This window comes from Corvus moneduloides, chromosome 26 (assembly GCF_009650955.1).
Source record: "Corvus moneduloides isolate bCorMon1 chromosome 26, bCorMon1.pri, whole genome shotgun sequence".
NCBI lineage: Eukaryota > Metazoa > Chordata > Aves > Passeriformes > Corvidae > Corvus > Corvus moneduloides.
Window position 1 is genome coordinate 1188658 of NC_045501.1, and position 18853 is coordinate 1207510.

Consider the following 18853-nt stretch of genomic DNA (forward strand, 5'->3'; position numbering starts at 1 on the left):
AGCCTCGCACAGCCCGGCCGGGGAAATTTAACTCTGTCTGCCAGAGTAAACCTTTATGTAGCAGAATTAGAGGAGCTCAGCGACTTTCATTAAATATTCAGGGAGATCCAGGGACGGTGACTGAGCCAGAAATACGGCATCACTCTCTGTCAAGCCCTGTATTAATTTAAGTTGTCGACGTGGATGCAGACCCCTCCCCACTTCCCCCCGTTCTTTATTTTATTCGGTAGCATTTTATTGCATTTTGTTGCCTTTTAAAAAAAATTATTTATTTATTTATTTCCCCCCCCGCTCGGTTTGGGACCCAGAGCGTGAGAAATCGGCCCTCGGAGGGGGATCCACCCCGGAGCCCCCCGCCCTGGGAGTCAGCGCCCTTTAAATCGGTCCCGGGGCTTTATTTACCCCCGGTCCAGACGCCTTTGTGCGAGTGTCGCCCTTCAGTGATGGGATGTCACCCGGAGATGGGGTGGCCGAGGGCTGCAGGGTGGCTGTGGCCGAGCCCTGGCGCTGCGGACACTGCCCCGAGGGGAGCCCGGACACGGGGTGGGGCTCCGGGCCCCAAAATGACCCCAACACGACTCTCAGCTCCTGATTAAGACACTCAGAGCCAGAACAGGAGCTCAGATCCTGGATAACAACTCCACACTTCCATCAGGAGACTCAGAGCCAGGAGGACACCCCAGAACAGAGTTAAGACCCCAAAACTCCAGGGAAAAGTCTGCAGCCTTGGAGAGACCCCAGAGCACGACAGGACCCAGAGCTGGGAGGGGGCGACAGACCCAGAACTGGAGCCAGAGGAGGGAGGGGACCCCAAAACCAACCAGGGTGGGCTCTGGGGCTGCGGAAGGCAGAGCCCCCCGTCCTGCTCCATCCTGGCCGGTGGCTCCAGGACGGGTCCAGAGCAGGGAAGGGCTGGGCTGACACAAAACCTCTCCAGAAGGTTTTTTTTGGGAGAGCCTCGCTCCCCCGGATTTTGCCTCAGACCCTCAGGGCTCTGCCTCCCTCCTTCCCATCAGCTCCATCCTCTGCAAAATCCCAAATTTCCCCGACGGGTGACGCGAGGGACGGGACTCGGTTTGGGCCGGAGCTGCGAAGGGAAGTCCGGACCAGCAGCTCCTGCCCCGCGCAGCCTCTCCCCTCTCAGCAGCTTCTCTTCTTCCCCAGATCCTCTAAAACCCCCTCCCTCACTATTTTTTAAAGCCCCGCTTCTTTATTAACTGGCTGAAAACGAGTTTTTCCCCCAGCAGCAGCCATTGTACCTCGCAGCCACACACGGCAGATAAAACGCTCGGGGGGCGGCGGGGGGGGATAATTGGCTATTTCAAGTGGCTCGAGCGAGCGGTATTTCATTGATTTCTGGGCAATCAGCCTTTCTCCTCGCCTGTCATCTCCTCCGAAGGTCCTGGTCCATCAGCGCCGCGAGTCCGCGCTCATCACAGCGCGCCCCCAAAAGAAACCTCCCCCCCCTTTCCCCTCCTGGCCCGATCTTTTCCCAGAGAGGAAGCGATTAACGCCGTAAATATGAGTCAACAGCATCTTAATTCATAATTTATTGCGGGCGGCAGGGGAGAGTTATTTCAGATCAAAGCCTCGCGGAGGGCGAGAGCTGCGAGGAGAGGAGAGAGGAGCAAAAAAAGGAGGATGAAACGCGGCAATCTGGGGCTCGGGCGCGGGGCAGAAGCTGTTTCCCCCCCTTTTTATCGGTGTTTTCCCTCGGGACGGGGTTTGAGGCAGGGTTTGGCCTCCTCAGCGTCACCCCCGGGCTCCCAGAGCCGCGATCACCCCGGTCCCACCCTCGGCAGGGCCGAGGAGCCGCCGGGGAGGGCCCGGGGCCGCGGCTGCCGCTTCATTTTCATCTCTAAAACCAGAGGCGAACACGAGTCGCAGGCAGCCGAGACAAAAGGGAAGAGTTCGGTGGCTTCGCAGCCAAACAGGGAAAAGTTTGGAAGCGGGGAGGGTTTTCTTTGAAGTTTTCTCTCTTTTTTTTTTTTTTTTTTTTTTTTTTTTTTGCTGCGCGGGGAGGAGGGAAAGGAGGGGGACACGAAGGGAATAAAAGGCAACAACGCCGTTTCGACACTTCCCTGCGCGCAGCCATCCCGAGATGAAAAGGGAGGCTATAAATCAGAGGCCGTGGTGGCGATTCGACTCCTTTTTCCACCCCCTCACCCCCTCTTTTCCTTCTTTGTTTTTTAGCGTAGATATGAGGGGAGGGGTTAAGGAGAAATCCCCACTCGTTGCTCTCCCGTCTCCTTTTGATGTGAAATACATCAGCGCTTTATTGGCAGCGCTATTGGAGGTCAGGGGGAGAAGCCAGAAAAACTTCGGGTCGAATTCTCCCCGAGGCTTTTCCCGCTGGAATCAGTTGGGAATGGGAATCCGCAGCCTCCGGGATGGGGGGACAGGGAGCGGCCACCCCCTGCCAGCCCCTCTGCCACCGCTGCCAGCCGGGAGCTGCCACCCCATCACCTGCTCCGGCTCCCGGGGTGGGTTTGGGGTGGTTTTCTTTAGGATGGGGAAGTTTCTTCCCCCCCCCCCCCCCCCCCCCCGCTTTTAGGGTTTTGGGGAGCAGGATCCGCACCACGGCCCCTCCAGCATCTCCCAGATCCGTATTCCCTCTCCCCGCGCTGAGGTCAGCTCCAAGCAAAGCCGAGGCTAAAAATAACCTCCGGGATCTGGTTTGTTGCTACCGGTACCTCTCCCCCTCTCTCGTGCTCCAAGAGTCCCAAATATTCCCTGGAAAAGGGCGAGATTTAACGCTGGGATTTACTGCGAAGGGCGGGGGGGGGGGGTTGCTGAAAGAAAGTAAAAACCCGGGTGGGCTCTGAATAACTTTTATTCCCCTCCCTCCCCTTCTCTCTCTCGCTCTTTCTTGCCGTCTTTCTTCCTTCCCTTCGGTTTTTTCCCCTTTCCCCGGACGAGACATATGGAATCAATTTCCAATCCTGACACTGAAGGCTGGCCAATTCCTACTGGCTCTAAAAAGCAGAATCCATTTGGTTCCCTTCTCTCCAGCACCCCTTGTCACTCAGTATTATAACCCTCTTGCAACATTTTAAGTCTTTATAAAGAGAAACAGCTTTCCAGACAGATACCAGGGATTCGGGAGTGGGGGAGGTTTTTTTGGGACTTTTTTCCCTCTTTTTTATGTTTTTTTTTTTTTCCAAGAGGGGAGCGTTCGATCGCCCCCCTCTCCCCCACCTCATCCCTTCTGGGCTCGCTGTCTCTCCGCGAAGGGATTCTCATCCTTGCCATACTTTGAGCTCTTTTGGACGAATTTCTAATTTTTCTCCACCTCGAGCCCTTTCTGTTTGAACAGAACAAGTCCAAAAAAAAAAAAAAAAATCAAAAAAATATTCAAAACATCTTTGAGAGGGGAAAAAAAAAATTCCAATCCGAGCGAGCTGTCGGCGAGATCCAGCGGGGGTGAAATAAAGTAGTTTCTTCTCCTTAATTTGCCTGCTCCAGTGGCGAACCCGCACCGCCCCGACCCGGCTTTTCTCCTTCTCCTTGGAGTCCTGGCCCGGAGTCTCGCAGGTAAGAAGTTCAAAAATAAATAAATAAATACATAAATAAATAAATAAACCAACGAACGCCGCAGCTCCGGGGCCGCGAGTTGTAATTAATTGCTCCGAAAGCTTTGACAAGGCTTCACCAGGAGCCGGAGCTGCCTCTTCCCCCGCGAACAAATTAAGACTGATGCCTCGGGGAAGCAGAAGAGGAGCAAAAATTATCCATAACCGGCACTAGCTTCTTCCCAAACTCGTTTTTCCCCCCCGCCAAAGTTTGCCCGGGACACATTTGTTAAAGGTTTCGCACCTTCTGTGCCGTTTGAAAAAGAAACGACCGGAAAAAAAAAAAAAAAAAACCCTAAAAAAGCCCGTTGGAAAAGCGGCTTTTAAAGCGCCGAATGTTGGGGACGGTGATTTATGGCCCCACCAAGTTTTTTGTTTACTCGGAGCAAAGCCTAATTACACCAAAAAAAAAGAAAAAGAGGGAGAGGTTTCCCAAGCTCTGCGTCTGTCCCGAGCGTGTTTTGCCTCCCCAGGTCGGGCTGGAGCGGCCAGATGTGCCTCAAAGACATCTGGATGCTCGAGCTGCTTTTCCTTTGCGTGCGTTTCAGGGCAGTGGGGAAGGTTGAGGCGCCTCAGAATTCATCCAAAAAATCGGCGGCTCTTTTGGGGGAATCCCGGCTTAAAAATATCAGGCTTTGAAAAATGTTTGGTTTGGAGCTTCGCGGGGGAGGGGGGGATGATGAAAATGGCTCGTTTCGCTCCAAACCGTGGCAGGGTTGGAAAGGGAGGGCGTGGGAATAGCGGATATTTTATATTCTGTGGATTTGTGGTGAAAATCTCTGTCTCAGGGCAAAACCAAAATCCCCTCTCCCTCCTCCCCCATGAAGGCCCGATGTGAGTTCGAACGGCAAGACAGGAAAATCCTTTATACGGAGTGGGGACAAAAACCTCCGAGAAATCGAATTAAAGCAGCGAAGTTTTGTTCTAAATTTGAATTTATTTGTGCTCCCTGTTCTCCTGTGGCCCCGCTGCCTCTGGAGCGAGATAATAACTCAGGACAAGCTGCCAGTTCTGAAAATGTCCTCATCCATTGGGAAACTGGGAAAGTTTTGGGCTCGGTGTCGGATATTTCCCGAGGCTGCATTGGCAGGAGCTCGGCTCCACCAGCGTCTGCTCTGCTTTTCTTTCCTTTTTATTTATTATTATTATTATTATTATTATTATTATTTTATTTCCTGAAAATTGCTTCGCATCCCATTTCTCCAGCTTCGGAATTATCTCCATTCGCCTCCAGCGAAACTTGAATTTTCTTTTTTTTTTTTCTTTTTTTTTTTTTCTTTAACCGAGAGCTCGATCTGTTGGCGAATGAAATCCGAGGAGAAACCGCAGGCCCTAAGTGGCCGTAATTTAATTGATTTTATCATAAATCACCAACTTCATGAAGAACCAAAGTTTTCGTTGAAGTAAATTGATATTAATGGACATTTTCTGATCTTTAACCGGATGGATCTTTGTGGGGCTGCTGCTCCCGCTCCTGCTCTTTTGGGACAGGAGGATTTTAGGGCAATAATGTGGATTTATTTCTCCACCTTTCTAAGTTGGCGTTTCTTCCACCCTCCCTTTAAAAAAACCCGGATTTTATTCCCAGCCTGGCCAATCTGCTCCCTGGGAGCTCAGATCCTTGATAAGATTTTTTTTCTTTTTTTTCCAGGGGAGGTTGAGCACCGAAAAATGAATTTATTCTGGTTATTCCTCTCTGTGGGTTATTCCAGGGATTCTGTGGGTGTAGGGAAGGGATATTTTGGTCAAACCCACAGGGAATTGTGTCCCGACACGGCCGCGCATTCCTGTTAAAAATAGGAATAGGATTTAACCCCCTGCGTGTCCTCTGCTGCCTCGAACATCCCCGCTCCCAAATTTTTCCCCCGATTAAAAATTAACCCGGAGCTCGGGATGGCCGCGAGCCCTTTGATGTGGTGATGAGGATGCCCGGGCGAATTCCAGGACAGGAAAAGAGGATTTTACACCCCCCTCACCCCCCCAAAAAAAGGCTCTCGCGGGTGTTTTTTGGGGGTGTTTGCGGGGATGCCCCGCGCGGGGAGGATGCGGCGCTCAGGTGGAGAAATTCGGTGTGAAACCGTCCCAGAGCGGAGAAATCGAATTCCTTGGCACCACTTTTCCCTCTCCCGGGATTCTTCCTCTGGATTTTCTAGTCTTTCTGAGGTATCTGAAGGTGAAACGGAAACTCAGCTCCTCTCCCAGCTCCCTTCTCCCTCATTCCCAACTCGCTCTCCAGGATGCAGGCGGGGATCCCTGCAACAAGAAAAATTCACCGAATTCCTCCCTTTCCTCACAGAAACGGCCCCGCCGCCCGCGTGGGTGCTCCCGGAACTGCGGTGGGAGAAAAGCTTTGAAACTTCTTTTTTTTTTCCCCCTCTCTCTTTCTTTTTTTTTTTTTTTTTGTTTTTCCCCCAAATTTTTTATCTTTTGGAGGACGAGCAGGGTGGGGGTTAAAAAACGGGAAGAAATCGGGAACCACCTCCTCCGTGCCGGGGTCAACGAGGAGCCCATCCCCAGGACCTGGGAGGCAGAAAAATCCCCCCCAGTCCTTTTCCCCTGATCCCCAATCCCGTTATTTTTTCCCTGGATTTCCGCCGTCTCGGCTTTGGGAGCGGTGGTTGCCGCGGTCTCTCTCCCCGTTGATGTTTGTTCTCCTCCAGGTTCAGAGATAAAAAAGGAAAATTAGAAGGAAAAATGAATGAAAGGGAAGGAAAAAACAACCCCGGAGCGCCCCAAAGGCCGGGAATGCGGCGGGATGGGGCGAGGGGAAAAGCCTGCCCCGCTTCCCGGGAAGTTTTGGGAATTTGCTGATGGGGGAATTCGTGGCACTTGCAGGGGAGAGCCGCTCGTTTCCCAGTTCTCCAGAAAATGGCCCAAAAGCTTGACGTGGCTCAGTCACGTGGGCGCATAATTCAAGCGATTATTTCGGCGTTTGGGAGGAAAGGCGGGTTCGGAATGGGGGGGGAGGAGGAGGAGAAGGAAAGTGGGGATGGGGATTCCCACCCCTTTCTCCCAAAATAGCGCCTGGTCCCCCAGGCTGCCTCCCCCAACCCCCACCCACCCCCTCCCAAATCTTCACTCACCCGGGAGAGGCTTTTCGGGTGTCCCATGGGGGAGGGGGTGCTGGGGGGCCGGTGGGACCCAGCCCGGGAGGTGTTTGTGTGCTTCTATTTCGATTTTTGGGGTTTTTTTTTGGAGCCGATTCCAGAGCTCTTCCGCTGATTGATCATTAACCTGGTGAGTTATTGCTCCTCTAAGCAAAGGTCAGGGGGAGAGAAAGGTCCAATCTGTCAAGGCAAACCCACCGCTCACTCAGTTTCATTTTGATTTCTTATCCTGCCCGGCTTCTGTTTGGGGTTTCGTGAGGTCCTGGACCCTCCATAACTCTCCCCTCCTCCTCCTCGGAGCTCTCCCCACCTCGTTCTCGCTGTTTGCGGGGTGGGAAAACTCCAAAATCTTCTTTTTAGACCACAAAAAAAAAAAAAAAAAAGGGCCGGGATGGGGTGAGCGGCCCTGGGGGGGCCGCGGGAGGAGCGAGGCCGGGCGGGAGCGGCTCCGCCCCCTAGAGAAAAATTAATAGAGAAAAAAAAAGAAACCCCAAACCAACCCCAAAACAAAACAAAGAACGCGGGGAGGGGGTGGGGGAAGCCTCGCTGCATCCCTCAGCTGCGAGGAATAAACGAGGAGCAGAGCAAACCAACCGCCCCCGTGGCTGGAGCCGCTTTTTATTCCAGCTTCTTCTGCTGGTTGTTTGTTTGTTTGTTTGTTTGTTCCTCTTTCCCCCCCTCCCTCCACTCCAAATAAACGCGATTTCCCCCTCTTTTCTCCACCTCCTCGAGTTTTGTCTCCCCACTTTTCTTCCCCGCTCCCGGCGTGGGAGGAACTTCGGAAGAGTCAGCGTTTGCTGAGCTCACAGTGCGGAAAGGGATTTGTTTTTTTAAATATTTTTTTCCCTTTTCTTTTGATTTTTTTAGAATTTTTTCTCTTTCCGAACCTCAGAGGGACCCGAGCGGCCCCAGCTGAGCGGGGAGGGCGGTGATGTAAGTGGAGCACGGCCAGGGCTGCGCATTAAAGCGCGTGTAATAATAATCCTAATAAAAAACCCAGCCACAGGCCGCCGACTCGAGAAGGTCACGAAGCATCCGCGGGTGATTTATGGACTCGGGGATGTTGTCACAAGCAGAGTGAGGGTGCGAGGGGAACATTTTTATTTGAGATTAATAACATCAACATACAGAACGGAAACAGGATTACTAAAGCGACCGAATATTTCCCAAAACGAAAATATTTTTAAATGAGATTGCTTTTTTTTTGGTTTGTTTTTTTTTTTTTTTTGCTTTCTTTTTCCTCCCCTTCCCTTTCTCTCCTCCCCGCGCCGGGAGCTCTGCGTGCCAAAGTTGCGGTGATAAATCTCGGCGTGGCTTTCGGAACGTTCGCGGCTCGAACGCGTTAATTTTGGGACCGAATCGCTGCTGCGCGGGTCGTGTCCTCGTGCTCCATAAAGCAGCTCCGTCCTCCTCCTCTGAGCACATTTTGGAATCGGGAAATTAAAAAAAAAATTTCATTTTCTGAATCCTCAAGGCTTTTCTGCCTTTCCGGGGAAACGGCCTGGTGTTCCCCCTCCTGTTTTATTGTTGTTTGCCCCAAACTAATGAACTGCAGGTATTTAATCTCTTAAAAGCGTTTAACACTGAGATCACCGCCAGGACTGAGCCCAAATCCTTCACCATGCCCAAATTTTGCAAGCTGCCCTCAGAGTTCACCCCCAGCCCACGGTTCACGGGTCCGTCCCGAATGGGAACCCCAAAACCGGGAGGAGTTTCCCCGCCCTGGGGGGTTTCCAGGGAGGGAAGGTGGAAGGAGACACGGGGGAGAGAGATGGGATTGCACCAAATCTTCAGGAGTAAATCCGAATTTTGATGGGGCTGCTGGGTGATCCCTGCAAGTGCGGGGATTCCTGGGCTGGGAGAAACCCCCAGAGGGGCTTTTGTTCACCTTCTCCCCATTCCCACCAATTTCCTCCTCTGGCTGACCGTGAATCCCCTTATCCACGCTGCTCTGACCCAACTTTCACGCTGTGTTTTGTTGGTTTTTGTTTTTTTTTTATTTCCCCCCCTCCTCAGTCCTTCTCCTCTCTCAAAATCCACCGCGGCCTCGAATTTGCCGGAGCAGCCCTCGGAGGATCGGTGAGTTTTGCTGCAGCTCCTACCTGGCCTCTGTGTGTGTCGTGTCCGTCTGTCCCTGCTCACCACCAGCCTCGCAGAAGCCATTCCTCCTCTAAAAATCCCCCAAACGTGACTTGTTTCATTTATTTTATTATTTTTTTTTTTTTTTAAATTTTAAATCCCTCCCCTCCACCCCACCCCAAAACAAGCAAAGGCTGCTGCGGGTTTCAGCCGAGTTATTTTCCTTTTGCTACCGGCTTGTCTGGAAACTTGGTGATTTATGGCCGTGACTTGGAGGGAGTGTTTGAGATGGGAGATATTTCCTGCGCTCCCTTTGAAGGGAGAGCCACTCAGATCGCAACATTTGCTGCTGATTTCGTGACGAGGGCGAGGGAGCCGCATTTGAAAGAAAAATAAGCTGCAAGCAAAGCAAAAATGGCAATGCCTGAAATAACTACTTACAGCAGCTCAACTCCTAAACGTGCAACCACCGCCTTAACAGGGATTTTTTCCAGCTGGTTGAGGTTAAAACAAGGTTTTGCACTTCAGAGGAGTTGCTTGCAGGATCCGAGGCACTTCTGGCTGTCCAAGAGCTCCAAATAAGTCAGTGGAGATCCATGGTCAGAAATCTGTAGAGAAGTTCATCTGCAGAGAAGTCTTTAAATAGTCCACGACTGTTTCTCCTCTTCCCTTTTTCCCTGGGAATTCCACGCCGGGCTTCCTAAATAGGAACTGTCTCGGCGCAGAAGATTTATGTCGGAGCAGTTCATAAAAAGGCAGATGAGAGGGGTGGTGGGGGGAAAAAAATAATAATAAAATGGCAATAATGGTGTTCTCTGGTCCCATCTGGGGGCTGCAGGCTGCAGGCAGAACAATAGCTGGAAACCCCGGAATCCTTGGGATCAGACTTTATCCATCACCTGGAAAACCTTGGCTGTGTGAGTCCTCCAAAGTCCAAATATTTCCTTGGGCATCCTTTTTATTGTCGTTTTATTTTCTTTTCCTCTTTCCAGCGCTGTCAGCCTGAAGGTGCAGCACACACAGAGCAAACAAATCTATTAATAGTAATAATAATAACAATAATAAAAATAATAACAATAAAAGGCGATGGAACCCCTCGAAGGGTCCTACCTTCCCAGCAAAGTCCAAAGAGCCTTGGTGGTGCCTCTTTGCCTTTTGCTCCACTCAAATTCCCCCTCGTCAGCACTTCAGGCCAAGGAGGGAGAGCCCGGAATTAAAGGAGGGCCGAAAATTGGGATGGGAAACAAAAGTAGCACTTGGGAGAGGGGGAGGAAAAAAAAAAAAGGAAAAAAAAAAGTGCAGACACCTAAATTCCTCGCCCAGCCTTCCTCCCACTCGCCAGCCCCTCCTCGTCACGGGGTTTTTTTCCACCCTAAAAACGCTTCTTGGCCAGTTTTTGTTGGCGGCAGAGGGGAGAGGCATAAATCTCCCGTGGCGACAGCGGCCCGGCAATCCCGGGTTATTAATAACCGCAATAATAATCATCTTTATTGCCCCACACCTCGCCGCCTCGGCCTCCCCGGAGAGCCCTTCAGCCCCCCCCCAAGCCCCGCACCCACTCCCGAGGCTCCGGGGATGCTGAAAGTTCCGCCCAAGTTCCTCCGAGCCGCAGCCGCCCCCCGGCGCGGCCCCTCCGCGCTGCTCAAAGCCCCGGTTCAGGCCCTAAAAAAAGGGGGGGATTCGGTCTGGGGGGGCTGCGAGGAGCCCAAGGCGGCCGGGGAAGGGGGTGGGGGGAGCATCCTCAGCATCCTCTTGGAAGAGGCGCGGTTGTGGCCGGCGCGGAGGGGAGAGGAGGGGAGGGGGGGACAGGGCGATGGGGAGAGGCTTCATTAGCATAAATTGACACCTAATTGTTAAACACGTGAATCAAAGGGCGGCTTTGCCGTCTCTCTGCCTAGGCCTCTGTCCACCGCGCCTGCAATTAGCATAATTTTTCACTAGTGACGCTGTTCGGGAGCCTTCGCCCGGCGATCCGAACCAAATCTTGATTCTGAAATATCCCCTCCGCTTCATCCCCCCCCAACCCCCCCCCGCCTCCATCACCCTCCCACCCCCCCAAATCCCCCCGTAGTGGCCGGGATCCTCGCGGTTCTTATTTTAATCCCAGCCGAGCACCGCGCGGTCCAGGGGGGGTGCGTGTGGCGGTGCCGGGTGGGTGTGGGGTGGGTGGGTGTGTGTGGGGGGGGGGGGGTTTGTTGTGTTCAGCTTTTCTTTCTTTTTTTTTTTTTTTTTTTTTTCCTCCCTTCTCCTTTCCCTTCTTCCCCTTTGCCGTGCTAAAGCAGAGGCCATTGTTATCAGTGAGCAGCGCGTACCAGTCCAGAGGCCAAGTAGAACCTCAGCGTTTGGCCATTCAAAGCCCCTCGGCTTTTCCCTCACGTCTCGGGAAAGCTGGGAAGCATCTTGTTTTTTTTTTTTTTTTAATTTTTTTTTTTTATTTTTCTCTCCCCCCCCCCCCCTTCCTTTCCCCCAAACGGAGACCGAGCGAGACAATTTGTGCCGCCGTAACCGACTGGCTGAGCCCCCTCCCCCCTCTGTTTTGGCTTTTTTTTTTTTTTTCCTTCTTCTTCTTCTTCTTCCTTTTTTTTTTTTTTTTTTTTTTTAATAATTACACCCACCCCTATGCCGGATTTATTTATTTATTATTTGGTTTTTTTCCCCGCCTCACCCGCGCGTTTTATTCCCGTAACGTTTTGAAAGGAGAAAAAAAAAAAAAAAAAAAAGCGGGGAGTAACGGGAGGGGAGGGGTGGGGGGGGGGGGGTCATTCCTTGCTTATTGATTGCGTGGATGCTGGATGTGAAAATATATTATGTCTGCCTGTGCTTGGCTCGTCAGAGACTAAGGTAAGCCGGACTCAAATAGGCTATCACTTTGTGAATGGCGGAGTATATGTCCCAATGATTTATGACCATATGACTCCAATCTCGGTTCAAGAAGAGTTCACAAGCTTTAAGCTTCCTTCCACGCAGAGCCTCTTTTGCAGCCCTCACCCAGAGCCCTTTTTTTTTTTTAATTCCGCCACCCCCACCCTCTTTTTCCAACCCCCCCCCCCTCCATCCCCCCCTTCCCCATCCCCGCGTTTTTCCAACTGGGGGAGTTCTTGCTTGGGGTGGGGGGAGGGAGGAAGGGAAATTTGGGGAATGGCTCGTTCTTTTTCCAGGCGGATCCACGGCCGGGGAAAGGCGTTGGGGGTTTGAGCTCGTTCTGAGCGGCCGACCTATTGTTAAAGGGCATGTTTGGAATATTGAGTATTAATAATAATCGGAATTAAACGCGGGGCTCTGCCTGGCTTCTGCGGCTCGGGGAAATGGACCTGGCGAGGGGGCGGGGGAGGGGAAAGGCGCTGCTCTTCCCCAGAAACACACTCAGGTTGGGAATTTCGGATTTCCAACATGGAGGGGACGCCTTTCCAGCAGAATCCCTCTGCCTCGGCTTCCTTTTATCTCCTTCCCCCGACCGCCTGATTTCTACTTTTTCCCGGAGCATCCTCATCCTCTCCACAGCCTTTTCCCTCTGGCACCTTTCCCCGATTCTTATATTTTATTATTATTATTATTATTATTATTATTATTATTTTTCATTTAAATGGCCCCAAATCCTCGCCCTCCAAAGTTGCAGGCAAAGAGTTTGTGGGGAATCGGTGCCGCTCGCAAAGTGAAACTTGGAGCGGGCTGGAGCAGCCGGCGCGGCTCTCGCCCGGCTTTAATTGGAACAGGACATCATCGAATATTTATTATTCTGCCCGGGATTTTTTTTTTTTTTTTTTTTTCTTTCCTAAGCAATTCCTTGGAGTAAATAATTAGGATTGCGGCCGTCCTGGGCGAAGATAAATGAGCGGCATTTGTGAGGCGCTGAGAGATGAGGTACAAAGTGAAGCTGTGGAAGCCACGAGCGAGGCAGCTCTTGGGCGAAGGGGGTTGTAAATTTATTTTATGGACATTTAAAAACAGCAACAACAACCAAAAAAAATTCCTCGCTGTTATTTTTAGCTGCTTTGGCCGAGCCTCGCAAGGTTCTGCTTTGGGTTTGTTTCGTTGTTTTGGTCTGGGGGTTGTTTTTTTTTTTTTTTTAAAGAAATCTCTGCCAGACAGGAAGGCCTTGGAGAAATTGCCACCTCTGCCCCTCGCAGATATTTCCAGCAAACCTATTCATAATAAAGCCGCTGCTGTTTGTTAATTAATTAATTCACGGCTCGGGGAGTGGAGGCTACTTTTTAATAAGACATATTTATCATGGCCAGGGAGGCAGAGGAGAATAACTCCCAGCGAGGATCTCATCCTCTGCGCAGACAATAACGCATCTCCGAGGAAGATCCGATGCGGATTTGGGAATGCAGGAAGGATTTAATCAGGGTTTAAAAAAAAAAAAGAAGCCCAGCGGAGTGCCAAGTGGGCACTCTGAGGCTGGGGTAAAGTAAACGGGGCTTTCATGTGACGTGACATAAGAGCAGCAGCCAGGGAAGGAGGAAGAAAATGTTATTTATTGCCGAGCTGTGGCTTCTGTTAAACCCCGGCACTTAAAAAATATCGCGTCGGGCTTTATCTCGGCGGGGTTTGTTTTGTTTTGTTTTGCAGAATGAAAGAGGCCAGATAAAATAGAATATACAAGAGATACAATGAATTATACAATGGATATCCATCCCCAAACAAAATGCTCGGTGGCTCCTTGCGAAGTCCGGGCTGCAGAGAGGAGTCTCTGCCTTTTAAAAATCCGTGCGCTGATCATTTCCGAGGGTAGTTTTACCTTTTTTTCAGGGTATTTCTACTCCGTCTTTATGGAGGGGAAAGTTTCTGCTTGGAGGAAAGCAAAAGACAAAAGAAAGAGACGAAGGAAAATAAGAAAAAGGTCAGGGAGAGAGAAAGGAAAAAAGGGAAGGTTTCATTTTGTGATTTTAAGCTTCGGACTGGGCTTTTTTCGACTTTTTGAGCTTGGATTGAGGGAGGGAGGAACGCTGGAAAATCCTAGGGGTGGAAAGTGAGGAGCAAATGGCCTCGTGAACTGTTTGTTTCCCGAGAGGGGGGAAAAAAAATAACAACAGCAATTAAAATCCATCAGGTTTGGAATCAGCATCTTCCCAGTGGCAGCTCCGGGTTCGGGAGGAGGAATACAAAGCCGTGCAGGGAAAAAGGGATTTGTTCGCTAAATTCAACCTGTGCTGCCAGAGAGGGACAGGGAGAGACTCAGAGCAGGCCGAGGGAAGCACATTCTTGAATCGGTGCCCCTGCTCCAATCTGCTGGAAATCTTTGCCCTGAATTCCAGAGGCGCTGAGAGTTCCTGTGTAAACAGCAAAGGAAGCCAAGTGTGCCAGGAGAGCGTTACCTGGAGAAAAAACACGGATATTCGCTGTTTGCAGCTCGAAACCAAACAAATCAGGCACGGGCCTGACAAGAAACTTTGAATTTCTGCTGGTGGAAGGTTTTTGGGGGCTGCTCCGCGTCTGAGTGGCTGATTTAAATAGGAATAACGAGGCTTCCATTTCTTTTATGTTTGTGGCCAGCAATTCTCCGTTCTGCACTGTGATATTTGTGATCATTCGGGGTTTTATCTGGGCCTGGGTGTGTGAATGTGCGAACGACACACACCCACAGGGGCATTTCTTGGGGATTGGTGTGTTTTCACGTGCGTAGGGATAAATACAGAATAAATAGATGTACACAGATGACCCCACGTGCGCTGACAGAGCAAAGCGAGGGGGGAGGAAAAAAGGCGCAGCCGCCCCCAAATTCCTCAAAATCAGCTCCACGCTTTCACCCTGCCCCATTCGTGGAGCCTCCACAGGGTAAAATCTGCTGGCAGCATCTGTTGCCCCTGTTCTGCGGGACCCTATTCATGTCATGGGCCTTTCAGGCCCCAAGATGGATTCCTAGGCCGGGTACTATTATTGTGTGTTTTCTCCTAACCTTTCAGGTCAGCTCCCACCAGACAGCTGGAGAGGGGCTGTCACGTGGCCTTGGGGTGCCAATGTTCTGCCATAGGGGTGTCAAGACCCTGGTAGCCGAAAAAATCCTTGTGGGGCGCCCCAGAGATGCAGAAGACCACGTACTACGACAGCTCCACGCTCTTCGGGGGTTACTCCTACGGCAGCGCCAATGGCTTCGGCTACGAGGGTCCCCAGCAGCCTTTCCAGGCCGCTTCCCACATGGAGAACGACTTCCAGAGGTCTGCCTGCTCCCTGCAGTCTCTTGGCAACACAGCCCCACACGGGAAAAATAAAGAGCTCAACGGGAGCTGCATGCGGCCCAGTTTGCCCCCGGAGCCGCCGGGCTCGCCCAACGCCAACGCCGCGGCCACCAGCGCCGGGGGCAGCAGCAATAGCCAGGCTGGGGGTGGCAAAAGTGCCCCCGGCAAAGCCAACCTCAGCGCCAGCGCCAGCCTCTCCAAGCAGATCTTCCCCTGGATGAAGGAGTCGAGGCAGAATTCCAAGCAGAAGAACAGCTCGCCCAGCGCAGGTATCTCGGCCGGCCTTGGTGGCACCCTCCAGGCCCTGCTCCCCCTCTCCAAAAGTAACACCACGAAAATTCGAAATGAATCGGGATAAAAGAGGTCTAAGAGCCACAAAGGGTTGGGGAAATCAGGTTTGGGAATGCCTAAATTCCCCTTTCTCCCCCAGAATTCCAAAGAGAGGAAGGAAGAGTTGCCAGGTCTGAGTATTTCCCTTCCTTGGCCTCTGCTGATGTGAAGCCTCAAAAGTGATGGAGTCACTGGGCAGAGGGGTTTTGTTTGGGGGTAAAGGGATAAGGAGAGGATCCTGCGGGACTCCAGAGAGGATCCTGGCACTGGGCACTGCCCATCCCGCAGCCCTGGCTGGGCACACTCAGTTTATTTTCAACACAAGCACAGGGAAATGCAGCCGGGCCGTTGGGGCCGGCCGAGGTCCGGCTGGGGGGACGCAAATATGGGAAAATGTGCTCCCAGCTGCTCCATGCACTGCTAAAATTCTGTTTGGTCCCTTCCCACCTCTCTGTCTGCGTGCACAGAGAAGGCAGAGGCACAACCACATCCACCTTCTCCACACATCCCATCAGTGTAACCAGATCAAACCCCAAAAAAATCAGTCGGGATTTATCACAGTTTCGACAAATTCGTTCACGTAAACTTGGTGGTGCATGCTTCATCCCCCATTAATATCATTTATGGTGTTCATCTCTCCAAAAGGTGGGCACAGAGGCAAATATTGGTGTTGCACCTGTGTGCAAACCAAACCCCTCTCAACCCTGGCGTTAATTGGCCCTGCAGCGGCCGCCGCCCCCCGTGCCAAACATTATTTTCTCTAAAATTATCTGTTGGAAATAATCGACTCCTCAATAAATGGCCCTGGAATCCTTTTCTACATGACATGATCAAATTTTCATAAAGCCGGGGCAGCTTTGGAGAACAGAACTCTTAATAAATGACACGATTATGGAGTGCAGGCTAATGCGGAGGGGCGAGGGGAGGGGGGGCTCCGACTCGGGTGCCTGCTGCAAGGATTTATTAAGAACCGATGCATTCAATTTCTGCATGTAAGTAATTCTCTTTTATTTCATTCCGGGGCCGGCAGAAACCTGCAGCAGCGGCGAGAAAAGCCCCCCGGGCTCCTCGGCCTCCAAGAGGGCCCGCACCGCCTACACCAGCGCTCAGCTGGTGGAGCTGGAGAAGGAATTCCACTTCAACCGCTACCTGTGCCGGCCGCGGCGCGTGGAGATGGCCAACCTGCTGAACCTCAGCGAGAGGCAGATCAAGATCTGGTTCCAGAACAGGAGGATGAAGTACAAAAAAGATCAGAAATCCAAAGGCATGGGCTCTTCCTCCGGAGGGCCTTCCCCCACGGGCAGCCCCCCGCAGCCCATGCAGGCCTCGGCCGGCTTCCTCAACGCCTTGCACCCCATGAGCGGCGGCTACGAGGCGCCGTCGCCGCCTTCCTTCAGCAAACCCCACCAAAACGCCTACGCCGTGGCCACCACGAGCTACCAGCCGGCCCTGAAGGGCTGCCCAGGCCAGCAGAAATACGCTGCGGCCACCGGGCCGGCCGAGTACGAGCCGCACGTCCTGCAGGGCAACGGGGTGGCCTACGGGACGGCCAGCATGCAGGGCAGCCCCGCGTACGTCGGAGGGAACTTTGTGGATTCTATGGCCGCCTCTGGCCCGTCCCTTTACGGCCTCAACCACCTGCCACACCACCAGGCCGGCGGCATGGACTACGGCGGGGTGGCCCCGGGCCAGCCCCACGGACCGTGCGAGAGCCACCCCACGTACACGGAGCTCTCGTCGCACCACGCGACTTCTCAGGGCAGAATCCAAGAGGCGCCCAAGCTCACCCACCTGTGAGAGGGGAAGCTGTTGGGATGGGGAGAAGGGCAGGGTGGGTTTCGGGGACCTTTGTGTTGAGCTGGTTTCTTTCCGTCCTCGCTGGTGGGGGGAGGTTTGATGGGGTTGTTGTGCTCGGGGTTTTGGGGGTTGTTAAGCACAAAATCCAAGAGTTTTCGGTGTTTTCGGAAGGGAGAAACCTGCGTTTCCACACAAATGCTTCGGCAAGGGGCTTGGGGTGGTTTTGTGGGGATCCAGCAGGGTTTAAGAGGCCAAATCCATCATTTCCAAGCCACGTCCGGATGGTCACCGATAATCCCTGGATGCTGAGAAGGAGAAAAGTCTGCCAGCCAAGTTTCGGGGTCTCTGCATCCACAAAACCCCAAAGAGACCCACCAGGAAACTCCCCCCTCCTCCGACTCCTTCTCCAGACCCACCTGTGCTTTCCTTCCCAGCCTTCAGAGGAAGGGTTGTCCTTTTCCACCGGAAAAAGGATAAATCCACCGGAAAAAGGATAAATCCACTTTCCCACCGGGTAACTTCCCACCGGGCCCTGCCAAGAACTGCAAACATCCACACCCGCCAACGCCCGGGAGCCACGCTCGTCCCTCCAGGCCCTGCTCCCCCTCTCCCAACTAACACCACGAAAAAATGAAACAAATCGGCATAAAAGAGGTCTAAGAACCACAAAAGGTTGGGGAAATCAGTTTGGGGAACGCCTAAATTCCCCTTTTCCCCCCCTCCTGCCCCCCCAGAATTCCAAAGAGAGGAAGAAAGAGTTGCCAGGTCTGAATATTTCCCTTCCTCCGCCTCTGCTGGGGTGAAGTCTCCGTTTGGGGGGGGTGGGGTTTTTTTGGGGGGGTGTTTTTCTTAGGGTTCACGACCAGAAAAAAGCAATCTGAGAAGTCCTACGCTTCTTTCCTCCTCTCCTCTCGAGCTTACGTGAAAACAGGGTATATTTGAACAGAGGGAATGTCCTCCCACGGAAGCAGAAGCGAACGGATCCCTGGGATTTGCTGATGCTTTCCTGCCTGGACATCTTTGTTGCACTTAGAGTTTACATATAATGGGTATTAAAAAATGAAAAAAAAAAACAGAAACAAAAACAACTTTGAAGGGCTCTCAGCTCCGTCGAGGCGCCCTTCAGTTAGGTGTGTGTTCTGGTGAACATTCATATATATTTATTGGTTATAGCCAGTTGAAAATATTTTCCTTTCTTTCTTTCTTTCTTTCTTTTTTTTTTTTTTTTAATTATTTATCCCCGACCCGATGTATTTATATGAGGGGAAAAAAGCAAGAAATCAACCAACCAACCAACCAACCAAGAGTCAAACGGTACTTTTCTAGTATTTCCTCGTTCCAAAAAGAAAAAAAAAAGAGAAAAACAACAACAACAACAACAACAACAAAAGGACCTTGTGTTCCCCTTGTCATTGTACCACGAGCTTATTTTAGTTATTGTAATTTAGGGAGAACCAGTAGTTTTATGTTACCTTGGTACTTATGAATAATGTAATTAGTTCTACTGGAGGCATGAGAGCAGAACCAGACTGTAATTGTTTAGTCCTGAATTAGAAGAATTAATAGCGAATCCCTCCCCTCCCGCCCCTCCTCTTCGGAGCTCTTTCTTTGTTCTTACAGTAGTTCTTTTCTTTCCTCGCTTCAAGGGTTGTCTGGTGAACAATTCCTGAATAAACTTTCTGTTATCAATTTTATCTCGTCCTATCCGTCGGATTTGGAGGTGAAAACTGGAGGATTTGAGGGGGGGAAGAGAACAAAAAGAGTCCGCGGAAGGAGAGGGAAGGGGGAG

The 18853-nt window shown here is 51.7% G+C and overlaps 1 protein-coding gene and 1 long non-coding RNA gene across 6 annotated transcripts; one reads left to right on the top strand and one right to left on the bottom strand.

The window, feature by feature from the left end:
• On the top strand, positions 1-18446 carry HOXB3 (homeobox B3). Of its 4 annotated transcripts, XM_032134326.1 has the most exons (4): positions 1-3534; positions 8696-8758; positions 14665-15206; positions 16298-18446. In XM_032134326.1, exons 3-4 carry the CDS (start codon positions 14783-14785, stop codon positions 17062-17064), a joined length of 1191 nt encoding a protein of 396 aa, XP_031990217.1. In that variant the 5' UTR covers positions 1-3534; positions 8696-8758; positions 14665-14782; the 3' UTR covers positions 17065-18446. The 4 variants fall into 4 exon arrangements, with proteins under 4 accessions (XP_031990217.1, XP_031990219.1, XP_031990221.1 ...); XM_032134328.1 differs by lacking the exon at positions 1-3534 and having other exon boundaries at positions 8621-8758; XM_032134330.1 differs by lacking the exons at positions 1-3534; positions 8696-8758 and adding an exon at positions 11526-11599.
• Positions 7758-10762, bottom strand: LOC116455946. 2 transcript variants are annotated; one of them, XR_004244501.1, is made up of 4 exons: positions 9869-10454; positions 9200-9760; positions 8782-8849; positions 7758-8094 (listed from the first exon to the last, which is right to left on the bottom strand). It is a non-coding gene; the product is annotated as an uncharacterized LOC116455946 (long non-coding RNA). The 2 variants fall into 2 exon arrangements; XR_004244500.1 differs by having other exon boundaries at positions 8782-9760; positions 9869-10762.
• Positions 18447-18853: the final 407 nt, after the last annotated feature.